Here is a 27,748-nt window from a genome sequence, read left to right as displayed (position 1 = left end):
GATAAGTATTGTGCTTTGTAAACACTTTTCCCTTATGTTTAATTTATGGTTTTATGTCATAATGCGGCTGTGCGCACACGACACAAGAGGTGAGAAAGTGAACTCAAAAGGAGATTGCGACATTGGCAAAGAGAAACACGGGGCTTAACTACACCGAGGAATAACGAGGGGAATGCGACACAGAAGGAGAGCACAGCTGGGAGTGATTAGGCCGGACGAGACAAGGGAAAGAAAACTAGAAAGACTGATATGAGACACGGACCTTCAAAGTAAAACATGAAAAGCACCGATTGAACTCTAAACACGTAAACTTAACAGAGACTGGGGAGACAGAACAGAGGCCTGAAGCGTGGGACAGAACGGCACAGAGTAGACACGGAACACAGGGAAGCCATAACAAAACCGAAGAACGAAAACTTTAACAGCCATAACTGAACCTAGAGTAATAATAATAACTTAAATAATCAAAACAGCCCAACAAAGGACTCAGAACATAAACCATAATATAAAATACCAAAACACAAGAGACTCAAAATGCTGGGTCACAAAGACCCAGAAGCGTGACACTTTATTAAAGGCTGGTGAATAGATAGTTAATTTAAACTATATATAATTTAACAGTTAACTAACAAATCATTTTTAATTGACCCATCACATTCATCTCACAACATTTTTAGGGGATAGATTGATTTGGCAGATTTTTCTTTTCTTGTTTCAACATCAGATGTCCTTCCTGACACAACCCCAAAAGCATTTGTATCTCCTCCCAGAGCCGAGCCAAGGCTCTTTTGTTAGGCAAATGTGCAAACCACTGTGATCTGTTTATAACATAAATAATGCAATCTATTAAAAGTGGTGATGTTATAGGATGGCATTTTAAACACCCCCAATAGGTCCCAGTTCCTCCAGTCTACACATTAAATTGTTCAGGTATGAAAGAGTGTGTAAAATTTGTACGGAAATGTAGAGTGCTTTTGGCGGTAACAACACTGCTTTGTATAATGGAAATGTAGCTTTTAAAGACGACAGAGTATCTCTTAATTTGGTTTTGGTAAACTGCAACGACTTCGATCACTTTATTTTGAACCATCTGATCAACACTGTAGCTATGGTATACACCATGAGAGCTCATCGGTGAGCTTAGAAACTCTTGTACTTTAACTGTGGAAGTGAGATCCATGACATCTGCTTCAAGGTTATTAGGTGTAGCAGAAAGGACACAAAACAGACATTTTCTCTTTTTGTTTACTCATGAAAAGCCCAGAGGAGTAGAAAAGACCCATGTAAAAACACATACAATGACTATACACAGACTGAGACACCAGTGATGAAAACACAGAAACAAAGTACCATCACTAAAATGTAGCGGCATTAAACCTGAGAGCATGGGCATGGAGGAAGCGACACCTGGTTAAAGTGCTCTGTTTGAAAAATCTCTGTAACAGGTGAGCTTTAAGAACACGAACAGGTATCACATGATTATTCTATCAGCCTGGCGCAGTTCCAGGGTGTGTTTTACTTTTGTAATTTAATGACTCAAAGTCAAACTGGCTTTTTTGTCATATAAAAAAACAATTTGGAGCATTTCTGTAAGAAAACCTTGTTAAAACATACAAGTCATACAAGTTTTACTTTCATACACGAATAAAAAAAACACAGACACTGTGTAACATATTTTAAATAAATGTAAAAAAGGTTATATGATGTTAGAAGTCAGTAATAATCATGACTGGTTTTTTTGTCATTTATCCTGTGTTTAATCACCGACTTTGGTTGATTGTGTTCAACAGAGGAAGGAGGGAGCATCTAAACCCAACCCACCTAAATCTGCCTAAACAAATGCTGCAATTACATACTGTCAGGTTTATATGGTTGATTGTCATTTATGCTTAGAAATATTTACTCATATATGCTTAGAGTTTAGAATCGATGTCATATTGATAGGGGTCTGATCCTTAGTAGTCTGCAAAGACTCTGTGTGCCTTCCAGACTGTTCTGGCATTCACACCCACATCCTGGGAGCATGGGAGAGGTCATTAAGAGGTCATACCTTCTTACTGTTTCATGGCAGGATAAACACATCTATATCTGTTTTAGTCTAAGTGCCTTTTGTTTAGATGAACTGCTGGACTCCCAGACCAGCAGGTTTAGGGAAGTCGTTTATGGGGTCACATTCTGACCACACACACACACACACACACACACACACACACACACACAACGCACAGACAAGGTACTCTTTGTTTGTATGCATATGTCATATGTTAATGAACCTATGCATACTCATGTAACCTCAATAAAGAGCAGCGTTACGGGGGGAGCGGACGAGAGCAACTGGGGTCAAGCGAAGGAACGGCGTTTTTCCAGTTCTCTCCCGTGCACGAGAAACATAAAGAACTTTGCCTACTCGTGTCTTGCTTTGCTGTGTAGTTAAATTGTCTTGAACGTTCCAGCGAATAGGTTTAAGCTACAAACCCATCACATACAAATACTGCAATTGCAAAACATACATAAAACATCTAAATGTAGTGTCTCTGAAGCTGTGGAAAATAAAACGGGTAGGTATAGCACGGGCTGCAAATCATCCCGACTCACCAAATTCAGCCATTCACATTCACAATTCGCTTATTATTCAGCTGCAGAAATGTTACAGAGTGACTTCAGCCACATCTTAAATGTATTAACCTCCCCTTACTTATTTTTACTATTATCCATTTTAGTGCATTAGTTAGTCGACTAGAAAGTGCCGATGGCCTGTAGACTACTTTCTGCTAATCATGCCACCATGCCACAACGCACTGAAAGCTTTTGCAAGAGTCATTCTGCAGGTTGACTGTATGGCAGGACCTTAAAACATCTGCCCCTCCAAATGCAATGATTCATAGGAAGTCTTAGTGTCGTGTCTCACAGTGTTTGCAGATAGACCCCCTTACATTTTCCCACTCAAAGGGAGAAGCAAATGAGTGAAACAGAGAGACTAAATTCAGAGTTTGAACCTATTGCAAACATTAGCACGCTAATCGTCACTGTATTATGTAGTGTGTCAGTATGCCAAAGGCTTAGCAGCGGTTGGTTATTATTATTTTTACTGATAACTGTCTAATGATAACTTGGAATTCTAATTTAGCAGATTTACTTGTATTCTCAGGTGTCATAATTGATTTGATTCCATGTGAAGTGATGTTAGTGTTGATTTTATTTATTTATTTATTGTTTTTGCATTTGCCATGTTTTATTGGGGTATTTATATGTTGTATGTCGAGTTATTTTTAGCACTGCACAGTAGCAGAAGGTAAATTTTCCTCTGATACAATAAAGTTTTACCTTTGACCCAACAGTCGTGCTGAAGGCATCAAAGTCATTAGAGTTATCATCTGTGGATCACACAAATCCCATGAAGACACCCGTACTCATCACATTTGTAAGAGGTGTAATCAAGACGTTCTGGGAGTCAAAAATCAAAAACCAAACATGCTAAAAAATTTCAAGACGATATTCTAATGCATCTCTGGACAGCTCACAACACTGCTGCTGGCGTTCCTACATCACTGTCTTATTGTCAAATGACAAAAATCAGCTTCTTTTTCAAACTGTCCTGACTTTCAACTTGAAGCTCCTCACAGAGCATCAGGTCAGAAGTGGGACAACCCCTACCCCCCACCCCAGTAGTGCTACTGTTTCATCCTTGTATCTGCGTCATTAAAAGGAGTTCAGTTAGCCTTCTGCTGCTCCTGTTTGTAATGTACACCTCCATGTACACACAGCTATCACTGGTTTACTGCAGTACTGTGAGAAACCGTAGATGCAGTGGATTTTCTTGTTGAAGTAACACACTGTATGTTTTTGTTGGTAAGGCGGTAGATGTTAGAATTAAATGTCCAGTCCGTCTCGCAGGAGAGCTTTGGCACGAGCTCGTTGTCCTGGTTGGCTGTGTTCATGCTCTCTCCCTCTTTCACTTCCTCTCCTCTCTCTGTTACTCCTCTGACTCTCTCCATCGTCTTTTCTTTTTGCCTTTGTGTCACCTCCCTCACCTCCTGCCCTCTCAAACTGCCTCCTTGCACTCTCCACCCTGCTCCCATGCTTCTCATCTCCCCTCTCCCTGTGCTCCCTCTTGTGGTGGCTCCTCTTTGAATACTCTCTGCTGCCTCCTAACTCTCTTTCTGACCCTCTCCTCTTCGTTGATGATATTTCGTGATCTTGGTGCGACTCCTTCCTGTTCTCAGTCTCCTGACATTGTCTCTTTTCTTCTCTATTTTTTGCCATTTCAGCTCTCCAGTCCTTCACTCCTCTATCCTCCTCGCTCCCTTTCCTGCTTTGCCTTTCTTCGCCAGTTCCTCTATTTAGATGTTCACCTCCTCTTTCTACCCCTTTCTCACTGCTGCTGCTATGTCTCCTCTTACTGCGGTCCCCTGTTTTTACAGATGTACTTTCAGGTGGCTTCCTTTCTCCTTCATCATCCCTGCTGCTTCTTCTCCTTTCACTTCCTCTCTCAGGTTTCACTCGCTCACTTTTGCTGCCCTCTGATCTGCTCTTCACTTCCTCCTGCTCTTTTCTACTTTTATGTTTCTCTTTCTCTGTTGTTTTATTTGTACCAATATCATCGTTTATCTTGCTGACCTTACCATTACAGTTGTCATTTCCAGCTGTTATTCTGTTTTTGGTGTTTTTGTCTTGTTTGCTTTCTTTCTGAGACTGTTGTTTCAGGACTTCTTTGGCAGTTTTGCCACTTGCCTTGTTTTTCTCCTCTTTTTCCTCATCGGGCATCTTTTCTTTGGACTTGCATTTCTCTTTGTCTTTGTCGTTACTGTCCTCCTGTTTTTTCTCCTTTTCTTCATCTTTTCCTTTCAAGCTCTTCTCCTTTTTCTCCTTCTCATCTTTTTCTTTTATGCTCTTCTCCTCTTTCTTCACCTTTTTAATTTTTGAATTTTCCTTCTCCATTTCTTTACCCTTCTTCTCAACCTCTACAACCTTCTTGTCCACTTTCTCCTCCAGGAGGTCCAGCTCCTGCTCCAGCTCAGCCAGCTTCTTTGGATCAGACACCAAGTCGTCCTCAACCTCTACTTCCACCTCCTCAACCTCCTCAAACTCCTCCACCTCAATGCCGTCCATCGTCTTCTGCAGCTGCGTCTTCACCCTGTTGAGCTCCAGGAGGCCATCTTGAAGGTCTTTACATACCTCTCTGATCTTGGTGGCAAATTTGGTTTTGGCACCCTTGTGAAGCTCATGAGAGTCTTTAGCGAGGAAGAAAACATCCAAAGCCAAAAAGAGTGCCGACATGACGCCTGTGGTGACGCTGATGGCCTGAGCGGCCTTGGCTATGCCGCCTGCCCTACCTAAAACCTGCACGGTGCTGACGAGCTGGTTGGTGTTGATCATCAGGGCTTTTCCCGCGCGGCCTCCCTCTTTCATCACGTGTTTAATGTTGTGGTTCATAGCTTTTTTGGCAGCACTTTGAGCGTATTTCTCAAAATCCCACTCCTGCAGGGTGTCAAGACCTTTCTACAGCAGAAAAGAGAGACAATAAAGAGATGGATATATTTGATTTTAAAGTCAAACCTGTTGATAAAATATTATTGAGATATCATTTTTTAACATTTATTAAAAGAATTATTATTTTCTTCTTAAAAGGTCGAGTTCACCAAAGTTAGGTGTTAAAGTTGGGTGTCCACGCTGCCCGCCCTCCTGCCCAACCAGCAGAGTGACGACAATACTCCATCAGCCTTTTACAGCCAAGGGGTATAAAGTACCAACCATACACAATCAGTTAAACATGGACTTAACTGACTGAATCTAGGCTAGATTACATCTCAGAGTGTCTAAATTCAGGGATACAAAACTCTGGATTTACAGTCCTAGGAATTTAAAACACTGCAGTCATTGTTGCAGTGCTGTAATGTAGTATTGTGTCACAGTAAACTGCCATATAAGCACTTGACCAGAGCAGCGCGTACCCATGCACAGGCGTTAACCTTTGAGAAAGAAAGGCTGCCACTTTATCCTCTTTGAAAAAGCCCAAATCAATACTTTTAAGTATATTTTAATACCTTAACAAAACTCGTAAATAATCTTGTGAATAAATAGCACATACAAAATAAGGTTTTCATTGGATGCTTTGCAGTCCTGTGAAATTTAAGTACATGCTTACTGCCTCCATAGAAATAACAGGTGCTGCAAGTCAACACAGCTTGGAGCTGTATGATGCCACCTGCTGAGGGATCTGTGATACTACTGCAAAGCTTAAGAGATTTCAGCTTGGGCAGGCAACATGTTTCTTTGAATTTCAAAACAAAACAAAAAAAATCCATCATATTTTAGTAGGCTCAGGAATGTATTCTGATCTCAGAGAGTGTGCTTTAAATACTTTGTTCTTAACCTTTTAGAAAAAATCCCCTCACCTGCACAAACTCCATGCACTCTCTGAGGACTTTGATCTCCTCCTGGTAGCCCTGGATCATTTTCTCCATCTTCTTACGGTCCATGTTGGAGTGGACCGTATCAGTGATTTTAGCCGTCGCTGACGTGATGCTGCCTGCCGTCGCCACACCGATCCCCACTGCTGTCACAATAATAGAGGCGCCAAAAGTGAAAGGCGCCAGAATGAGGCCTGTGATTGTGGTGACGCTACCCGCGACGCTGGCCACGCCTCCGCCCACAGCGGCCGACACAGTCTTCTTATGGAACTCATCCGCAGCGTCCGCCATAGCCAAAAGCTCCAGGATGCGATGCTGTAAGGACGCCCCGCGCTGGTTGAAAAGACGCACGAAAAGACGGGCTGCCATGTAGACGCGGTCGGCTGCCTGCTCCATCGCCCTGCAGAAACAGACACAAACAGAAACATTATGCTTATCAATCTGACACATAAAGTTGTAATTATTATTATTAAGACTAGATTTACTGCTAAATTTAAGCCTTAAAGTTGTCAACAAATCAAAAAAGAATTATACCCTAAAAACAAATGCAAAAATCTCAAATATTATGTTTACTGGAAACATGAAGGTAAAGTTATTAAAAAACAGAAACTGTATTCACATTTCCTCATCCTCTGCCCGGAAATCAGAAGTCTCATTCCACTCCTTCCAACCTGGCAAACAGCAGCAGAAATAATACAACGAGTAGACAGAAAACATAAAAAATATATAATAGTTCTCCTAAATGTTGAAACTAGGGCTGTGCGATATGACCAAAATCTCATATCCCGACGATATGAGATTTATGAGATGAGACGTTATCGGACGATATTCTATCGTCCGATAACAATATAAATCACAAAAATGTAACATTTTCTGTAAATTCTGTGAATCTCGGGCAGCTTGACTTGCGGGAAGTGTTTCCAGCTGCGCGCCATGTAGCTGGAGTTGAGTGTTTTAACCGATGCATGAAACGATACATTTTTAGACATAAGTTGTAAAGGCCGCCGTTTTCTTTTCTTTTCTGTGCTGCAGGGAAAAGCCTGTTCTAACGTTTGAGTCCAAGGTTTATTTTTTAGCACCTGGCGGCTCTTTTTTAATTCTCATCTGCTCTTTCACGTGACTCAGTTTATTTTGAAAAGTCTCAACGGGATCTTGAGCTTTATTGTGAAAGGTTTGTGGAAAATAAACAAGCGGACACGCGATGCTGTTACCGTTGTTGTTGCTAACCATAACGCATAAAAACAGGCGCTTGTCCGTCTGTAGTGTGGTTATATTAAATATAAGAGAAAGAGAGAACTTTAAGAAATTAATATAGCCACTACAGTGACCATCAAAAACGATGAAAAAAATATTGCCGTAAACAGTTTATTTTGCGACACCGCGAAACAAACGATAGCGTAAAATGAAACGATAGACGTTTTTATATCATCATCCGATATATATCGTTATATCGAACAGCCCTAGTTGAAACCACACTAACCTTTGACTGTGTTCCACCACTCCAAAAGCTCATCCTCTTCCTGAAAACAAGAAGCTTGAATGAAGAGACAACTCATCTGTCAAATACCATAAATGACTAACACTCACAAACTCTGAGGCTCACCGGCTCAGTTTCGACTGGGTTTTCCTCAGTCGGATAAGCAGCCATCTCCACCGGCTGAACCTCCACTGTGCTCTCCTGGAAAACAAATAATAAAACAGCTGTTAGTCGCACTGTTGCGAGTTTCCTGTCAATTTAAGCACCTTGAGACGCTTTTGTTGTGCACTGGCGGTACATAAATAAAACTGAACTGAATTCATGAAGGCGTCTCTTGATTGCAGTCTTTGAAAGTGATGTGTCTACTTCCTTTGATAGTGTTCTCGACTTGGCTCGATGCTATGATATTGGGTTTTTTAAAACCATGAAAAATATTCTGTCATTATGCACTTCAGTTTTCTTCAGTGGTGTTGCTGAGCTGATCATTGTAGTCGAATCCACCAGACTGTTGATTCGGTCACTCCTAATTTTTCCCCCCTCAGTCTCAGTGAGTTAATGCAACACTTTTGTTAAACCCTGTGAATTAAAGCTGATAATCTGAACTCCAGCCACATATTACATTCTGCTTAAAATCCACTGCGGTGGTGTACACATTGTAAATTACGATATACATATAATAACACATACGTGACAGGTCCACATCAAAAGTCAGAGGTTATCCTATACAAACATTTCTTGTGTGAAAATTTAGAAAAATGAAAATTAAAGACAGTTGAAAATCATAGTTCTGGTTGGAGGTTAAATTAAACAATATGAACATCAAGTGGAGAATTTTAAAAATTTCATTCATGAACCACAATGAATATTTTAACTTAAAATCTTTAATGCCATCATGCTGACCTGTGCTGGGCTCATCTCCTGCAACTCAAGAGTTTCCTCAATGCAAGGCATTTCATCTGAAGTCTGTGGAGGAAAAATGATGATGGTTGTCATAGACCACAATAATCTACACTGAAAGACTTTACATTTTACAGACTGACTGCAAGTTAATTATTAATAAATATAACTTTGGAAAATCTGGTGGAAAAATAAGGTAAAAAAAAAAAAAAAAAAAAAACGCCAACAAAACAAAAATAACAACAGACAGATGCAGGTACCTGAGAAGCCAGGCCAAGTTTGGGAATGTTAGGAAGAGTTTTCTTAACTCGGAATGACACAACCTGAAAGAAATAAACAAGAGTAATGTTTTATTTATTTAAGTGGAGCTTTGACATCAAAACTGAGAACTCAAATGATGTAAGAAAACGTCTGGATATGCATTGATTATTGTTGATGAACTCCAACTACAGCAGCTGACACTGGAAGTAAAAAGCATACGTCGCACTGATTGTGCTTATTCCTCCTCGTATGCGCTCTTACTCGTCTTTTCTTTTTGATGGTCCTCTTGCGTCTCAGCCCGCCTCCTGCTGGAGCCTCCATGTCCTCATCTTCCTGCAGCAGACAACAGGAATAATTTATTTTCAAGAGAGATCGGCTAAATTTCCTAAAATGTTACTTGCCCAAATTATTAGCTTAAAAAGCTTAAAAAGTTGGGATTTTTATGTGATTGATGTCATTTCTACCTGTTGCTCCTCAGTTTTGAGCGTCCTTCTGAACATCCCAGTGATCCCGGAGAAGACGACTTTTTTCTCCTGTTAACAAAATAAAACCATGAGGCATTTATTTATTTATTTGCTAAACCTCAGAAACAGTGTTAAAATCAAAAGTCTGACCTTTGGGGTGCTTGAAGCTTCTAAAAGATTGTCATTACTGGCAGACAGCTGACTGTTTGCCAAAGCCGCCTCCTTTAAAAAGACAAATACAGTCTTATATAAACTATTAGCACTTATTTTGTGCACCAAACAGGGACAAAAATGTAAAGATTACACTATAATGTTTAAAACCTTTGATGCAGAGTCTCTCATCTAAACTTATATTTAGATTTGCTGGCATCACATTATTAATACAGAGCAGAATATTATTTCTGTGTGCTGCGTCTTACATGCAGCAGCACAAATAGCCTAAACCAGACACTGCATTTCCACAAGTAGAACTCCACAACACTGAGAAAGGATAACTTCCCGACCTGATTATCCTGACAGTAGTTTCAGTAGTAATCTCACCTTTCCTGCATCTGTGAGGCTGTCACAGCTGGCTGACAGCTGCCTCGAGAGGGGATCCTGGAAAAGAAATGCAGTGAATTCAGGAAAAAAGTCCAGATTATTGTATTAAATGATGAAAACAGTCTTTTGATTGATGGTGCTTTCAAAACTTTGGTCTGGTTGAGCGTGATGACATGACAATAAGATTTTATTAGCTGTGTGACATCTGCTTTTGTTTGTGTGTTTGTTTAAATTTTTCATTATTTGCATCCTTGTTTGAGCTGCTGTGGAATATTTTCAGAAGTGAAATAAATATAAATGACATTTTGATTCTTGTTTTGAAGTAAGAAGTAATGACAAATGCGAAGGAAGAAGTACAGTTTTGGCCTTAAAGAGTCATTTTCTGATAATGTACTACATCTAACTCTGAAAAGCATAAAAATACATGAAAAATCCAAATGTATTTGGCACCTGAGTAGCGACAGAGCGTGGAGCTGGTTTGGGAGACTTTTTGAAGAATCCTGCCAATCCTCCTGTTTTTTCCTGAAATATATGAACAGTAAATAATCAAAGACATAAATGAGGGTGAAACAGGTCATGACTGTGACTGTCCAAATGTTCTGGTCCACATCTGTACCGTTGCTGTGTTTGCTTCTGACAGGTTTTCATCGCTGGTTGATAATTTCTGTTCTTCATCTGCGTTTGTTTCCTGAACAAACACAACATAAAGCATAAAAAAGACCAACACAAGTACAACTGAATATCTTTGAGTGTATTATAGTTATTTAAAGGGCAACACTGCACCTCATCTGCTGGTTTTGGAGCTCTCTTGAACATCTCACTGAAATGTTTTTCCCCCTGAAATCAGACAATTAACAATCTTGCTAACAGACAGTACAGACTACATCAGTTTCATAAGGTCTGTCTGAAAAGTAACATGGCTAACAATGACTTCTTCTTTTTCTTTTTATTAGGATCAATATCTCCAAACATTGATTGGAGATAAAACAGTGTGTTGAACTGAGGAATCCAGAAGAGAGAAAACAAAAACGAAGGGTAACTCAAGCACCAAGACAAAGTTAAAATGTTGATGTGGAAGTGGTTAAAGTGTGACGACATGAAATCCCACAAAGGAAACGATCTGACAAACAAATAAAAAAACAAGACAAGAATGAAGCAACTCAGTATGAGGTCTGCTTTTATACACAGTTTCAAGATTACACGGGATGCCGTGTGTGAAAGAGGAATATTACTGATTTAGCATAAACACTGAACGTAAAAAGCTGAACATGTAATCGCTCTGCGCAGGGCTGACACTGACCTCATCCAACAGGTTGTCAATGCTGCCGGATCTTTTTAAAATTTTAGCCAGGCCTCCTTTTTTCTGCTAAAACAAACACATTTAAGTTACTTTTTAAAATTCATTAAAACATTCAGTAGCAAAAACTGTCTCAGGGAAAATAAAACAGGAACTTGACAACACGCCGACTTTCGATATCAGTAAGCCTCAATGTCACAGTGATTTATTCTAGTACTGTACGGAAGTTTAACCCTCACTGAAGTGTACTTGCATAGTATTTTAATTTCCTCTTATACTTCTACTCCCTTACAGTTATTTGACATCTAAAGTTATTGCTTAATTTTCTTAAAAACACATTTAAGTTAGTAAAATAAAAAATAAAAAAGCACCGTTCACACAGTGTGTGCAAAATGTCCTCACCCGAATATTTTACTCCTTGAGTTAAGTTTCACATAAGCGTATACTACAAGCAGGTAGGTGGAGAGTTTGAGAAACTGGCTGCTTAGAAGTGGACTAATATGGATCCACGAGGACGTCAACATGTCAAATCGATTTTTATTTCAATTCAATGTGCAGTTGTCAAGATAAGATGTGATGTGTCCAAAGAATTCTTGCAAAAAGTGTAAAACAAACCAAAGAATTATATGTAAATACAGTATTTAGGACTTACTTTAATATTTAAAAAACACAATAAAATAAAAAGGGACCTTTTCTGCTTAATTACTACTTCAACTGTAAGTACTTTAGAGTCTTTTCTTTGTAAGATTTTACTTGTAATAAAGATTTTGACACATCTGCAGAGGTTTTAATTATGTAGATTATTATATAAGTATCAATATTTCATGACACATATTTGAAAGCAGTAAATGACTCATTGCACTCACTGCATCAGATCTAATGTGTGTGGCCAGGTTTCAGTTCATGTTCACATGACTAACGCAGCTACAGTTGATTTTTGTTTTGTTTTTAAAGGAGAAGAAGGTTTTTTTTGTTTTTTAAATCGAGTACCTTTGTGACGGTTGTGTCATTCACATTCTCACAGCTGGCAGATAACTGAGCCTCAGTATTTACCACCAACTCCTGAATTAAAAGCAAAGAACAATAAAAACCAACGTCTCCTCTGTAGCTTGGTGTTTGATTATAAGACCTGGTTCGTTAGCGGTTTCAGTAAAAGTTGCGGATGAAGAGATTTGCCATAGAAGTTGGGTTTTTTTGTTTGTTTGTTTGTTTGTTTTTGTTTGAGCCAACAGCTCATCATGAAATCATGAACTCTGTGTGTTGGCTTGGTGACAGACTTGATTTGTCTATGGCACCCTTCCTTTCACCCTGTGACAACCAGGGTAGGCTTCAGCCCCCTACGACTGTAAATTAGATGAGCAATAGAGGACAGACAGAAGGGAGTGTCTGACATGGTGATGCTTAACCAATGTGTGCATTCATCAGAAAGACCAAAGCAAAGCACTTCTGGAAGTTGTAGAGTATTTAGGCAATACCACCAAAATATGCATACGTATAACCAGGAAAGTATCACTATGACTGAATATGAAAAATAAGAGAAAAATTGTTTCCTGTACATTTAGCTTTTTTTAGTCTGCCTATGTCAAGTTCTGCTTGTCCCTGAATATAATAAACACGTCTTTGTCATTTCTGTTTTGCTTTCTCTGGTACGTTTAGCCAATAGCATATCTGTAATGCAGGGCACCAATTCTTAAACTGTAAGGCCTATCTATAGTAGACCTGAGAGGTCAAATGCACTGCAACTTAAGAAAACACCTCCCTTTCAAAGTGTTGACGTTTAGATAGTGATTGTTCTCATTTATCACCTTCCCACCATTACCTTCACTTTGCCTGCTCTCTAATCCTTTAATTTACCTTGAAGCACACTCTCACGATCCAATTTTTTATTCCTGTGCACTGCATTTATACTCTTTTGTAAATATTTATTTGGGGGCTTTTTGCCTTTTTTGACAGGGTGAGAGAGAGCCGGGGAAGGGGACTCGAGCCCAGGTCACTGCATTTCAGCCATCAGGCATATAGGCACCTGCTCAACCAGTGAGCAACACTAGTACCTGAATTTATATTCTTTAGTAATAAATATAAACTTCACTTTAATTTACATTGTTTTCAACCAGTTTATATTCTAAATGTGGGGAGCATCTTTAAATAATCACTAACATTCATAAACCTTTCTTCTGTAAAACCTTTATTTGCTACTCCAATATAACCAGGGGTGCACATAAGTGGTCTGCAGGTGCGCATTCGCTGTCAAAATAAAAGACGCGCACCAGATAAGAAGTTGTAAGGCGCGTTTGCGTACATATAAAAGGCACTGTTTTTGTCCGCTAGAGTGGGATTTTCACGGCATATTTTGCACCACATCTCTGTGCGTTCATCATTTGTTTGAAGCCAGCTCACCTCCTGCAACCACTTTTCTGAGAATACGCGCTTCTTTTGCGGTTCGGACTCCTTCTGACATTTCTTTGGAGGTGGAGGAACACCAAAGTAATTGCTTAAAGGAGCTTCTTCGACATCTTTAAGAGTTCTAAACAAATGTCTGTCCTCCTCCAGAAAATCTTATGTACGCAAACGCGCGTTGCAACTTCTTATCTGATGCGCGTCTTTTATTTTGCCAGCGAATGCGCACCTGCGGACCACTTATGTGCACCCCTGAATATAACCTCCTGCTGGCCTGTGAATCTCTTATCATCCTAACAAACCCCAGCTCCATCATCTTGGATCACAGCTGGTGCTGGTCTGATTAGAGTGGCCCTCCACCTTGCAGCGGTTGTCCAGAGCAGAAAAAAAGACTGCTGTTGTCCGAGATGGTTGAGTGTGACCACAGGATGAGCTCCTCAGCAGTCCTGGTGTGAAATCTTTTATAATCCTTCTAGTTTGCATTATTGGGTGTGTGTCTGCTTTGATTAAAGGTTGGTGCCAACCTTGGCAGATGTAGCTTGTAGCTGTCTGTTAGGCTCCACCTCCTTTCTCCTATACACAGTAGAAAAAGGTTTTCACCACCAACTGGCGTTTTCATCAGTCAGTTAGCAGTGTCTGGTTCAATCACCCTCAGATTTCTGGCTTCAGATATGAATATTATAATAACACAAAGTCCTCCAACGTTTGTTAAAAACTCTTTTTTGTTGACACTTTTGCCTCCATTATCTTCACTGAGCTGTTTACTCTTTTAACTTATCTTAACACATACACTATAAACTCCATTTCCCCCCCATGTTCTCCACTTTACACCTTTTAGTATTTTACTGACCACCACATGAACCCTACCTGAGTTTCCTTCAGCTTAAACCAATATTTGCAGTAGTTCATGTTTTTCCTACAGACGTAAGATTTAAGATGTTTGTGCGTGTGCATGTACCAAAGGTGCAAAAAAAGTATTTCTGCATGTGCATATGAATGGATTTGAGTGCTGCAAAAGACTGACTCTGAAATACATTTTTAAAAAGCCACTTTTAAGTTTCTCCTCTGCAAACATTTTAACTGTTGTGTATTTCATGATGTAGCAGAATGATGTAATTCAGCTGCCTCGCCTGCGAGTCTCATGTCACGTGGGTGAACTTGGACTGCATGGGTGCTGCAGCTCTCAGCGAACATCTAGAGCAGTATGAGGACATGCCGCGTGTCCAAGATGGTCGAACTGGAGTCTATTTAATGGTGGAATGAGGTCCTCTATGGAGAAGAAGCTGAATGATATTTGCACTGCCACAGTAAAAACTAGTCTGGAACATAAGAGATGGGGGTAGGTTGGAAAAGTAAGTAGTGACTGAACTTTTAAAATTAGAGATGGACGACTGTTCCGCACTTTTTATTTTCTAATACAGACTAGAAATAGATAAAAATAAGTCCGCAAATGTATCTGGGTGGCCTCCCCAAATGCACACTAGTTATTGAGAGCCTGTCATTTAATAATTTCAGCGGTTTACACAACCCCTGCCGGGCATCCCTTCTCCAGGAGTTTTGGGAAAAAAAATTATCTTTTCTTGGTGACATCAGAACAATTAATTGGAATTACATCAAGATAATATTAAATGATCCTCACCTTTGACTGGGCTACAGTCAGATCATCATTGGAGTTGGGTAAGTCACCATGCAGGGACTGCTGGTCCTGAAACAAAATTTTTTGTTTGAGTAGTTATGAAAAACATCATGGGAGTCAGGGAATGTTTTATCAGATTTTCTAACTGATCACTTTCAGCTTTGGCTTGTTTCGGCAACTTCTTTAACATCCCAGCGTATCGTAGTTTTTTTTCCCTGAGACAAACAGGAACAGTATGCTCGTGCTCATTTATCACAGATCTCTGTGTGTACATTAAAATTCCACGTGACGTTATCTCTGCTGCCACTACAGCAGCTGCTGGACCTCACCTTGTTTTTAGACAGGCTGTCGCTGCTGGCAGAAAGCTCACTGTGGGCACTCAGATTCTCCTGAAACACCAAAGTCATTTGAGAGGGAAAAAAAATATACCGATAAACTAAAATTAATGTTTCTGTCCACGTATTTCTAAGGCAAATAAGTTCTCCTAAAAGTTAAACCATTATTTTAACAATTTAAATTGTTATTTTGAACAGTTCTGTTGCAAGCTCACCTGCGTTGGCGTCTCAGCGGCTGGTTTTTTTGGCTTTTTAAGGAAACCAAACAAGTAGCTTCCCTTTTCCTAAGATAGATTAGATAAAACATGATGATGACCACACATCTCCATCTTTCCACAAACACAAGAGAATTGATATTGATGATCTAAACGCATGTACAAAATTAGAGCTTCCGAACAAAAACAACTCCATGGCAGCTTGTCTAACTCCCTCCCTCGGCCTCTATCCTCTTGTGCAAGAGAATTTCCTCATTTGCTAAAGATAAGAAAACTTACATGAGACATCTCTGATGTTTTCTCCTCTTCTTCTAGGTCTTCAGAATTACTGTCTGCTTTATTGTCCTGCCCAAAAAATAAGAGCGTGCAATTTGATTATCAGGTGATGGAAGCAGTAACCTAATCATGCGAGCTTATGTCTTTTGTGTGACTAGTTACGCAATACATGTGCATATAATCTGGTATGTTTTATGTGTATTTTTGATGATTCTACCTGATCAGTTTGAAGACTTTCTGTTGGTTTCCACCTCTTCTTTAACATCCCACTGTACCATTGGTTTTTTTCCTGAAACAGACACGAACAGCATGCTCATGCTCGGTTATTCTACCCAAAGTCAGACAACTAATTTTGCAGGTAAATATACCACTGAGCTGTATGTGTACACTGTAATTCCAGATAACATTATCTCTGCTGCCACTACAGCAGCTACAGGGCCTCACCTTGTTTTCAGACAGGCTGTCGCTGCTGGCAGAAAGGTCACTGTGAGAACTCAGATTCTCCTGAAACACCAAAATGATTTCAGATTTTAAAAAAGATAATAACACTAATATTATCCAAAAAAGTTGATTCTGGACTCAGCATTTTCAGTGGGAGAAACATTTCGCCACTCATCCAAATGACTTCTTCAGTCTCGGCTAACTGCCTGTTTCCCCAGATGAAACAATGGTCTGATTGTTTCATCTGGGGAAACAGTCACTAAAACGTTGGAGGTGGTTCATAGGAGATTACAGGACCCCAACCTCAGCAACAGGACCACTCTCAGGACCGACCAAATGTGTTTGTGTCTTCATTCCACCTATTTCACATGCAAGGGTCAGTACTACAGACAGAAAAATGGGTGTGCCATGGGTTCCCCAGTTTCACCCATTGTGGCCAACTTGTACATGGAAAAAATGGAAAAGAGGGCTTTGTTATCCTACCCTGGAACATCACCAAGTCATTAGTTTAGGTATGTGGATGACACCTGTTCAGTTCAGTTCATTTTTATTTCAAACATATACATTCACCAACATTTCATAATATCATTCCATGCAGTTGTTTGAAAAGGAGTAGGCAGAAGTATGTATTTATTTAGCCCGACCCCCTCAGGTTTACATCTTAATCATTTCCTCGTCATCTAAATTTAAACAAGAAAAACGTATACAATGGTTTCAACTTTTCTCACATTCGACTAAAACTATGTTTAGATTTACTATTTTGCAAAGGAAAATAAACATCACTTTGACTGCTGTCTTGGGTTAATTGCATTTTCTTCATTCTTTTACTTATTTAAAATTTATTTTTTGAGTTTTATTTTAAACTGGTTTATATCACTACTGACTAGAGATGGACCGATCCGATATTACGTATCGGTATCGGTCCGATACGGACCTAAATTACTGGATCGGATATCGGAGAGAAATAAAAAATGTAATCCGATCCGAAGTATCACAAAATCACCTCACAAAACGCGCTACTTGGCGTAACCCAGATCGGCGCATCGGAGCAGTATGTGTCACGTGATAGAGCGGCTGTTTGGCGGTCTGTTGGAGCATTTGGAGCCTCGTACGTGCTTCCTAACTGCGGCATTTCATCTCGGCGAAAACTATCCCAGAGAAGTAAAGCAAGTGTGTAAGTTCATCCCTGAATGTTTGCATAGTATTTCCACGTTAAGCTTAACAACTGATATATTGAGCCACAGCTGGACTGGCCATCGGAGTTCCATATTGAGGTGAAAAGGAAGCGATTTGTCCCATACTTCAGCTAGAATTAAAAAATAGACACAAAGCTGGAGTTATTCTGTCTTTGCTGCGCAGTTGCATCTACTTCTCTCATTCCCTCCCCCTTCCTCTCCTGTTATTACTTCAAACATGAAACTGATCAATCATCAGCTGATCGGCTTTTCTGCCGCAAGTCCCGTCTTTCTTGTTTGTTTATCGCCCACTTTGCGCTAGAAAGAGGAGACCAGCGGCACGTTTAAGCGTGAAAAGCTGTTGTTAGAATGTATTTAACATTACTTTCTAGTATCAGCTGAGGTTTGCTGGGGCCACAGCTGTAAAAGCTGCTGGTCATGATATCTGTTTGGATATGTGGTGAGAGGGAAACATGAAGATGAAACCAGGAGATGTCCTTACTGAATCATCAGAGCTGAGCAGGTGATGGAGAAACAGGTTTACCTTTTAGGTGACATGAATGAGTTGAAGGGAAGTTATGAACTGTTTCTGAGAGACAAATAACAGCAAGATCCTTTTCTAAGTAGCTGACGGCTGGTAACTGTGCAGGGGCGGGTCTAGCAAAGCTTTGTCAGGGGCCAGGTAGGGCACTAACAGGGAGAGGGGGGCACAAAGAAATACTTTTCTTTGTTATGTCATTTAAAAACTTTGAATAAATAATTATCTGAATCTTACAACAAAAGTGGTCATCTGATTAAATGTATAGAAATCCATTATTGTATATAGTAACTAATAAGTCTAATATACACCCTAGTAAGCTATAGTACTTTTTCCTTTGGAAAGGTACCATCTGTGCAGTCTGCAATTCTGTTGAAGCAAGATGTTGAATCTATTTAAATATTGAAGAAAAATAATTGATTTCTGTGCATTTGTTTTACACTTGCATTAAATTAAAGTTGATTACATCGATTAAGGGCGGGGGGTGGTTCCCTAATATTTTTGCTGGGAGTTGGCAACCCTATTAGTTAGGTTGCTTAATATATCCACTAAGTACTCTTTAAAATACCAGAATAGGGAGGATGGTGTAGGTTTAAATTTATTAGATTGATCAGTGTTGCTGAACTATAAAATGGAGTGCATTTTTTGCATACAGGTATAACAGAATAGCTTCAATCTCTTGTTTTTTAAAACTTGAGTATGAACTTATACAAAATGCAGCAATATATTTATAAAAAAACAGTTTTATTGATTACAAAATACGCTATATCGGATTCATATCGGTATCGGCAGATATCCAAATTTATGATATCGGAATCGGTATCGGACATTAAAAAGTGGTATCGTGCCATCTCTACTACTGACCTTCATTTCTTCTTTTAACTCATTCCAGAATTTAACTCCCGCTATTGAAATAGACATCCTTTTAAAAGTTGTTCTTACTCTTTGTATTTTTAAATTCCACTTCCCTCTAAAATTATACCTCCCTTCTCTCTCTAAGAACCATTTACTTATTTCGACTGGGAGCATCCCTTTCCTTGCTTTATATATTATTTGCACTGTTTTAAACTTTACCAGATCCTGGAATTTTATAGCTTGCGTCTTAATAAAGAGTGCATTTGTGTGAGTCCTATACCCCTCCTGATATATTGTACATATATTTATTAGTTTCAGGTTGGCCATTCTTGTATTTTGCTCGTTTGTGTTGTTGCGTTTGCACATCTCTGTTGCTTGTGGGGCTCGCACACAAGAATTTCACTCGCATGTGCTGTGCCAGTGTGCCTGCACATGTGATGTGACAATAAAAAGTGATTTGATTTGATTTGATTTGATTTGATCCTGAGATTTGATTGTCTGGGTGAAAATCAAATCTCAGGATGTACCACAATTCACGGATCACATTGACTCGGTGGACCAACACATCAAATTCACCAGGGAGGATATGAAAAGTGGCAGGTTAGCCTCTTAGACTGTGAGATTTCTATCAGTAATGGGGGACATTTAAAAGTTGACGTATACCGTAAACCTACACATATGGATCAGTATTTAAGGTTTGACTCTCATCATCCACTGGAGCACAAACCTGGTATCATCAGGATGCTAGAACACAGAGCAAACACCATCCCCACAGACACAGTGGCCAGGGAAGCAGAAGAACATTTTTATTTCTACATTTTACATCATTTTATTATTTAAGAAATAGTGCACACTCACTTGTGCTGACATCTCATTTGGTGATTTTTTTTGTTTGTTTTTAAGGATACCAGAGAAGAAACCTCTCTTTCCCTGGAAAGGAATGTTTGTTTGTTTTCTTTTGGCATAAACACAGCAGCAAAATTAATTCAAAGTTACTCCAGACTGCTGCTGTACGGCTTATGAACAGGATCTAAATACATACACAGAATTAGAGCTTTGTGTTTAAATGATGGCATCTTTGCCTCTTTCCTCCTGTGGAGTTTCTCCCCAATGCTAATGCCACTGCAACAAAACTTACATGGGACGTTTCTGATGTTTTCGCCTCTTCTTCTCCGTCTTCAGCATCACTGACGGCTTTACTGACCTGAGAGCAAACAAGAAAAAAAGAGTCAAAAAAAATTATCCAACATTAAGTCTACACACTAATCATATAATGTGTGCGTTTTAAATGGAAAAGCAGAACTTTACTTTTAATATTCTTTTATCAGTTTGTACCTGTTTGGGTTCTGCGGTTTTTTCTTGCTTGATTTTCTCTACAGATTGTTGGTTTTCTGAGGCCACTTCTTCTGTGCTAGAATCTGGACTCTGCTTTCTGCTGGCCTGAAAAAAGAGTCAACAATGTGATTGATAAACAAAAAACAAGACGCAAAAAACACCCCCCCCACAAAAACAAATGTGGCTATACCCTAAAGCACGGGCGCCAACATCTACAATTTCTTTACATATGAAACAAGTTGGTCATTAACCAAAACAAAGTATTGTAACAGGCAAATGCGGCTCTCAACAAAGTTACAAATGAAGTGACGTCATGTGAAAACTTAGTAGGCAGTAAACAAAGTAGACCCCAAAAAACATGTTAAAGACAGGAAGTGTGATTTTATGCACAGTGTTGGGGAGTATACATGTACAACTGTTACGTATTTAAAATACAAAATATGAGTGACTGTATTCCGTTACAGTTACCGTTTAAAAAGGTAGTATTCAGAATACAGTTACTTTGTTGAAATAAATGGATTATTTTCCTGTTTCATATGTTAGGCTGTGCCCTTTTTGGTAATTCCACGCCGGTGGAAACCCGAACAAAACACGCATTAAGAGGCTCTAATGCCTGTGTCTCAATCTCAGGGCCCATGTCACCTCGACTTGCAGCCCGCATAATCACATGAAGAAATATTTTTTAAAATTATTATTTAAAAAATGATTTAATATGAAGGCAATAGGCAGAGTTTTACAGGCATAGCCCTAAAGAATGTAGCCTCATGGGCAGTGTAGTGCTGCAGGGAGAATGGACTGCCATACCCATTATGTGTCTGTGAGCGCGAGGAGGGAGAAAAAGGAGAGTCGAACAGTAAGAGTTGTGACCGACCAGAAACGGGAGATGGGAGCATGTAAATATAATAATAACCACTGCAGCCAAAAAGAGTGCCTGACGAGCCCAGTTGTAAGTAAGCTATTAAGACTCGAAGGTTCCGTTGGAGCAGCCTTTCAACGCCGCTCTTTGTCTCTCGCTAGCAAACTTGACCCAGACAACAAAGTAAAGCTAGTTTTCGGCTACGAGCCCAACACGGAACCCGACGTATTAGCCAGAGGTCCCTTTACTACGGTTCGGAGCCGCAGACCTGTTTTATATACGCGGGGAATAGTTTTCTATACGAGATCGCTGCTAAAAGTGCAGCCTTACCTAATGTCCACCCTACTGTTACTCATTTTATATTAAGATTTAAAAATCTAGTTAGTATTGGTATGGCGAGCAACCTTCAGTAAAAGTAATAAATCACACAGCAATAGTACATTCATGTAGTTGTAAAAAGCACGATAATATATTAAGTAATCCAAAGTATTCAGAATACCTACGTAACGGAATACGTTACTAAATACATTTTGGGGCATGTATTCTGTAATCTGTAGTGGAATACATTTTAAAAGTAACCTTGCCAACACTGTTCATGCACCAACTTTCACGTGCTTGCACATCTTGGTGGATTGTTAAAATAGGAAAGTGTTTATAAACACCAGAGCTAAATTAAACCAACAAGTTGTTTTCAATTTGTGCAGCCAAAGATATATTTTGTGTTATCGTCTTATTAAATATTCGATCATTTTTGAAAGTAAAGCAACATCAAGGCAAAGTGAAGAAAACCCACACAGTGCAGTTAACACCACCGCGACCATCAGTCAAAGTGTTTGAGAGACAGTAACGCGCAGCAGCCACCACTAACAGAAAGCTCAGGCTGGGCTTCGTACCTTTGGCGATGACTTGAATTGCAACCCTTTCATTACTGCTTTCAGAACGCCCTGCCAACCACAGTCACATGTCACAAAAACAGCTGAGATCACTGACAGTGGAGCGCTTGGTAACACGCATGACACATACCGGTTTGCTGTCGGGAGCCTGTTTGACTGGGACGTCATCAGTCTTTTCCTCTCCATTCGTCATGTAACCCTGAGTAGGAAAAAAAGAAAGCTCAGCACACCAATCCACATTAAAACTAAACTCTGACTACTCAGCTGACCAGAAAGGCTCAGAAAGAGTCACAAACAGCAGCTCTCATATGTGGAGAGACCTGGCAAAATGGGCTGGATTATTATTCTTATTTATTTAAATGCTGCAGAGATCTTTAACTTTTTAATCTCATGATGTGATGTACTTTGTTTATACAGATACTATGTTTTTATTTTTTGTTAATGCTTCAAATTCTCATATTTTCAAAATTTTCCCAACTTTGATGTGAGCGACTGAAGCGACTACCAATGAGAGTGAAGGACACTGGTGATTCATTTGTGGCAAGGTGGTAAATACACAAGATTGTTACTTAGGCAATTGGCACATTTTCTAGCAAGTGACCATCAACGACAAAGCAATGTGTGACAATGTGCGCTTTTTGTCTGGACGCCGCTTTATGTTTCATTTATACATCTGCGTTGAATCTATGTAGACCTTACAATGTAGCCCACAAGACTATCCAAAGACAGCATTCACACCTGTGCAGATGGATGAACATTAGTTTGCCCTACTGCACAGGGTTTCGGGAAAGTTTCGATTACAATGTACCTACCACAGATTCAACGCAGAACAAACATCCCTTATTAGTCCTAACACTGATTCCTCTGCTTGAGGGTTTCCAGACTGGCAAGAAGACAGGACGAGGGGCGAGTCAAGATTATTAAAATGGAGGGGAAATTGTTTCTAGGGAGGAACAGGCATCATAATTTAAAAGAAATATTCATTTATATAATGAAAAATAGGATTTCGCCACTTCCACATCCATCATTAACTAATTTTGAAACAACTTGTTGTGCATCACTGCTTACAGAACAGTATAAACAACAAGTAGATACATTAGCCTGAAACAGTGCAAAAGTACACACACACACACACACCCTGATATGCTAACACAAAATGTTAAAGCTTGTCTAAAGCCCTGCTGTGCATTTACACTGAACAGCTGGAGGTGCTTTGCTAATAGTGAAAGTGGGCGCTCTCCCTTTTTGGCTCCACTGAAATATTCCAGTCAGCATTGAGTTATTACCCTACAACAAAGCACACGTGTAGAGAAAGAGCAAGACATTGTATGTACTGTGCATGAACTAAGCCTGAGCTGAACATTATTGGGTGCAGTTCAAATACCTGTTTGAAGTCTGCATCATCTTTGGAAACCGCAGCAGCTTCAAGTTGCTCAGTTTCTTTGGCACTCTGGAAAGAAAGAGGAAGGTTTTGATCTGGGAGTTTATGAAAAGAAGCGAGGAGGAAGATGGTACTTTGCTGCGTTTGTACCTCTGTGACCTTGGTCTGTGCGCTCGGCCTGCGTTGGCTGTATCTGGTTGGGGCGTTCAGTTCCTGCAAACACAAAACGCCCCACATGGAACAATAACAAAAGACATATGGAACAGGAAAGAAACATGAAACCCTGAGAAGCTCCAAACTCATGTTCATTTCAACATGAAAACAGAAAACAGTAAAACAATAGTTTTACATTGACCCTGAGAAAATGTGCTGTACCTTCTCTGTGGGTCTGGGTGGGACCACGGGCGTCTCAGGTGGTTTATCTTTTGTCTGTTGTTGCTTCACATTTCCATCGTTCTGATAAAGAAAAAAAAAGTTGTAAACTTGTTTTTAAAGGTCACACAAATGAGCGAGATATCTGAAGTAGGAAAATGAAGGAAAGCTGTAATGATGTAAGTGGTAAACAGCAGTAGTGGAGAAGCAACACAATGTGTACACACCCCATTGTATGCTGCTGTGACTTTTTTCAGTCTGTATTGTGTGTGACTCAGTTCCTGTGGAGAAAATACAAATCTGGTTTGAAATAAATGAGTACAGTAGAACAATTTAAAACAGATTTTTAGAAACCACACAGTTTTTTAGACTGAAGAGCCACTTTCACACAAAACTGTAGAGAATCCTGTCAGAACATTATTCAAAGTTCATCTTTCTCACATTCAGGGCAAAGCAGGAGTAACTTTGATTACTGGAAATGCTCTGCGTGCTTTTCACAGGCAGACACTCACTACCTGTGAATTCACCTGACACTTATTTGTTCTAATCTCACACTGGTACAAATCGCTGACATCACAAAGACTCTGCTCAAGCGCTGGCAGGTTACAGACCGGCTGATGAACGATCTGACTGCGTTCTCACATCACTTGTGTCAGTGTTCAAGGCTGGCAGGCATGTGTGAAAACAGCTTAAGAAAAATGTTTAGGCTGAATAAGATAAGATTTCCCAAAAAACAAAAAAATAACATAATAGTTTAAATAAATAAGAATGACCCATAAAGTAAAACGATATAAGGTAAAAATTAACAATGTACACAAAAAAAAATTAACACAAAGGAAAAAATATAATAAAATTTAAGATCTTAAAAATGACTAAAACAAATCAGATGTGATCAAATGATCAGTTAGTAAAAGTCTAATTGATACAGGTGACACATTTTTCTTTTATTACAGAAGAAGCTTTATTGGCTTTTAATAAATGACCAAAATTATAAAGCAGATATTTCTTTTGTACTCAGAGGTCATCCCATTCAAAAACAATCTCACACCTAACGTCCATACGGGAAGAAGCCGTTTTTGAACAGTTCAGCTCCTGTTAGCTTCATCATTTCAATGAAAAATCAAATAAGTCAGCATGTATTATTATCATTAACCATTTGATGTCAATACATTTGAAATCTTTTATTTTCTGTGCACACGCAGGACTTACAGAATCTGTCGGTCTCTGAGGAACAGCAGGAGGGGGTTTCTCAGGTCTCTGTGGTTCATTTCTTTTTATCTGAAAATATGTTTATAATATATTTACAGCATGTGATTATTTTAAACACCAGCTTAATTATTTATTTATGTGTTTATCACTCTACCTCTGTGGGCTTCGGAGGAGGTTTGGGCTATAAATGGAGAAGAGAGAGAAAAAAAGAGAAGCTGTTAGCTATGCTAAGTACTGTTTGGGCTTTGGGCGTTTAAAGGTTTAGCTTGTAATCTATTAGGCAAATATTAACAAGATGTGCGATTAGTCTCTAATATTCTCTGCAGCAGCTCAGACATACAGCATACATAAATAACAATTTGCAGCCATAACAAGAACAAGATATTGTGCAGCTTTTTGTGATGAAGTCAGTCCAGGATTAGAAGACACAGTAAACACTAAGATGACCTGAAAACACAGACAAAATAACTCCTCCAGCATCGTTCCTGCAAAGTGCTTGAAAGATTCTACAGAAAAACTTGTTCAGTGTAAAATGCAGCTTGTACACTGACTAATTTGTGCAAGTACTCTCAATTTACTTCAACACTTAAAACATCTGCACTGCAGGCTGTATATACATTTACAGCACCGTATGGGTGATGTGTTGGGGTTGTGCATTGCTTGTGTTTGTTCTGTGTTAACTTTAAATGTTCTCACCGACTTTGGTTTCTTCTTGACTTCTGGTTTCATCATACACACCTCCATCCTGCCTGCAGAGAGAGATAAAGGGTTTAACTTCTTTGTGATGGCAGCATCACCATTTGTATGCCAACGGGAGCAGCAGCAGCAGTAAGAGACCACCTTCCACCATTCAGCACAGCAAATATCGACTTGTCCACAGTTTATTGCATTCACTAGTTCATGCATTTATTACTTCCAGGCTGAACTACTGTAATTCATTATTATCAGGATGTCCTAAAAACTCCCTGAAAAGCCTTCAGCTAATCCAAAATGCTGCAGCAAGAGTCCTGACAGGGACTAGAAAGAGAGAGCATATTTCTCCTGTTTTGGCTTCCCTTCATTGGCTTCCTGTTAAATCCAGAATTGAATTCAAAATCCTGCTCCTCACATACAAGGTCTTAAATAATCAGGCCCCATCTTATCTTAATGACCTTGTAGTACCATATCACCCTATCAGAACACTTCGCTCTCACACTGGTGCCTTCCTTGTTGTTCCTAGAGTATTTAAAAGTTGAATGGGAGGGAGAGCCTTCAGTTTTCAGGCCCCTCTTCTGTGGAACCAGCTTCCAGCTTGGATTTGGGAGACAGACACTATCTCTACATTCAAGATTAGGCTTAAAACTTTCCTTTTTGCTAAAGCATATAGTTAGGGCTGGACCAGGTGATCCTGAATCCTCCCTTAGTTATGCTGCAATAGATGTAGGCTGCCGGGGGATTCCCATGATGCATTGAGTTTTTCCTTTCCAGTCACCTTCTCACTCACTATGTGTTAATAGACCTCTCTGCATTGAATCATATCTGTTATTAATCTCTGACTCTCTTCCAGAGCATTTGATTTCAGCTATATATAAATTTTAAATAAACACGAAAAGTAATATTTTCAGCCATATGTACATACTGTTACAGTGGTGCATACTTCTATTAAACATATTTATTTCAAATGATGAGGTCAGCATATGTAGAATCCTCTGAATCAAAAGCTCAGGCTTAAGACTGTTCTCAGTGCTCAATATTAGATAGTGTTTTAAAAAAATAATATGGCCGTGTTAGCTCTGGCTGTGTGAACAGAAGCCACCCACCTGCTGTTCAAACCTTATGACCATGAAGGGCAGCCAATCAGAAGAAAGAAAGCTCAAAAGGAGAGGAGCTGAAAGAGCTCGTTTCAGATACAGGATGAACCGAGGGTCTGCACCAAGGCTAAAGTAAAGTAAGGCTAAACTGTGAATCACGCAAAGCTACTCTAAAAGGGTTCAAACTAAAAAAAAAAAATTAACGGTTCATTGAACGCCCGCTCCCCATTTCCTTTTGCAGCTTTTAAGTTTAACTTTTCGAGGGTTGACTCACAAACATTTGCTCTTACTGTTTAGTTTTTAGTTGCTCCAGGCGTTGCGATTAAGGAATTAATCACAAATATTCTGACTGAATTGTTTTCACGCTACCGATTACAAATACAACCATGCAATTTATACTCACAGTGCTTCTCAAAACTGAAGAAATGTATTTGAGTCAATAATAAACCGTAAGCTTACAGGACCTGACCAACTACAGTGTCAACACTGGAAACCAAAAATAACGCAGGTTAGCTTCCACTGTGCGTATATTTAACTGTAAATGATAAACAAGAAGCTTGTACACAGACAGAAAGTCCCGTCGATGTCTCACTGAGCAGTTTCACCTACCGGAGGTTTGAAGACGCCGCAGACACTCGTGGACATCTAATTTGTAATAAACAAAATCAGTGCGGAGCAAACCGACGACTCCTTCACGG

The 27,748-nt window shown here is 39.5% G+C and overlaps 1 protein-coding gene across 1 annotated transcript; it reads right to left on the bottom strand.

Annotated features, from left to right (window-relative positions):
* Window positions 1-115: 115 nt before the first annotated feature.
* LOC146647738 (uncharacterized) lies at window positions 116-27,748 on the bottom strand. Its single transcript, XM_085389767.1, has 33 exons — window positions 27,660-27,748; window positions 25,957-26,009; window positions 25,415-25,441; window positions 25,261-25,329; window positions 24,279-24,332; window positions 24,055-24,135; window positions 23,830-23,892; window positions 23,683-23,748; window positions 22,429-22,497; window positions 22,299-22,349; window positions 20,550-20,654; window positions 20,353-20,418; window positions 16,650-16,709; window positions 16,423-16,494; window positions 16,209-16,274; window positions 15,930-15,998; window positions 15,709-15,768; window positions 15,383-15,448; window positions 11,350-11,415; window positions 10,833-10,886; window positions 10,666-10,737; window positions 10,500-10,571; window positions 10,050-10,106; window positions 9,660-9,731; window positions 9,510-9,578; window positions 9,307-9,378; window positions 9,045-9,107; window positions 8,788-8,850; window positions 8,014-8,088; window positions 7,891-7,930; window positions 7,030-7,081; window positions 6,396-6,810; window positions 116-5,499 (listed from the first exon to the last, which is right to left on the bottom strand). Exons 2-33 carry the CDS (start codon window positions 26,002-26,004, stop codon window positions 3,871-3,873), a joined length of 3,963 nt encoding a protein of 1,320 aa, XP_085245893.1. The 5' UTR covers window positions 26,005-26,009; window positions 27,660-27,748; the 3' UTR covers window positions 116-3,870.

The sequence above is a fragment of the Rhamphochromis longiceps genome, linkage group LG18 (assembly GCF_057381845.1).
Source record: "Rhamphochromis longiceps isolate RC_006_pf linkage group LG18, R_longiceps_female_GT1.1, whole genome shotgun sequence".
NCBI classification, from domain to species: Eukaryota; Metazoa; Chordata; class Actinopteri; order Cichliformes; family Cichlidae; genus Rhamphochromis; species Rhamphochromis longiceps.
The sequence above is the reverse complement of the archived record's forward strand: the minus strand, read 5'-3'. Positions and strand labels throughout refer to the sequence as shown.

What these genes read in the sequence shown, in the direction of transcription:
- LOC146647738 (XM_085389767.1), bottom strand. Translation starts at nt 26,004, where the DNA reads ATGGAGGTGTGTATGATGAAACCAGAAGTCAAGAAGAAACCAAAGTCG. An exon ending in CTCAGAGACCGACAGATTCT is followed by an intron (nt 24,333 to 25,260) that starts GTAAGTCCTGCG and finishes TTTTCTCCACAG; the next exon opens with GAACTGAGTCACACACAATA. An exon ending in AATTCAAGTCATCGCCAAAG is followed by an intron (nt 20,655 to 22,298) that starts GTACGAAGCCCA and finishes CTCTTTTTTCAG; the next exon opens with GCCAGCAGAAAGCAGAGTCC.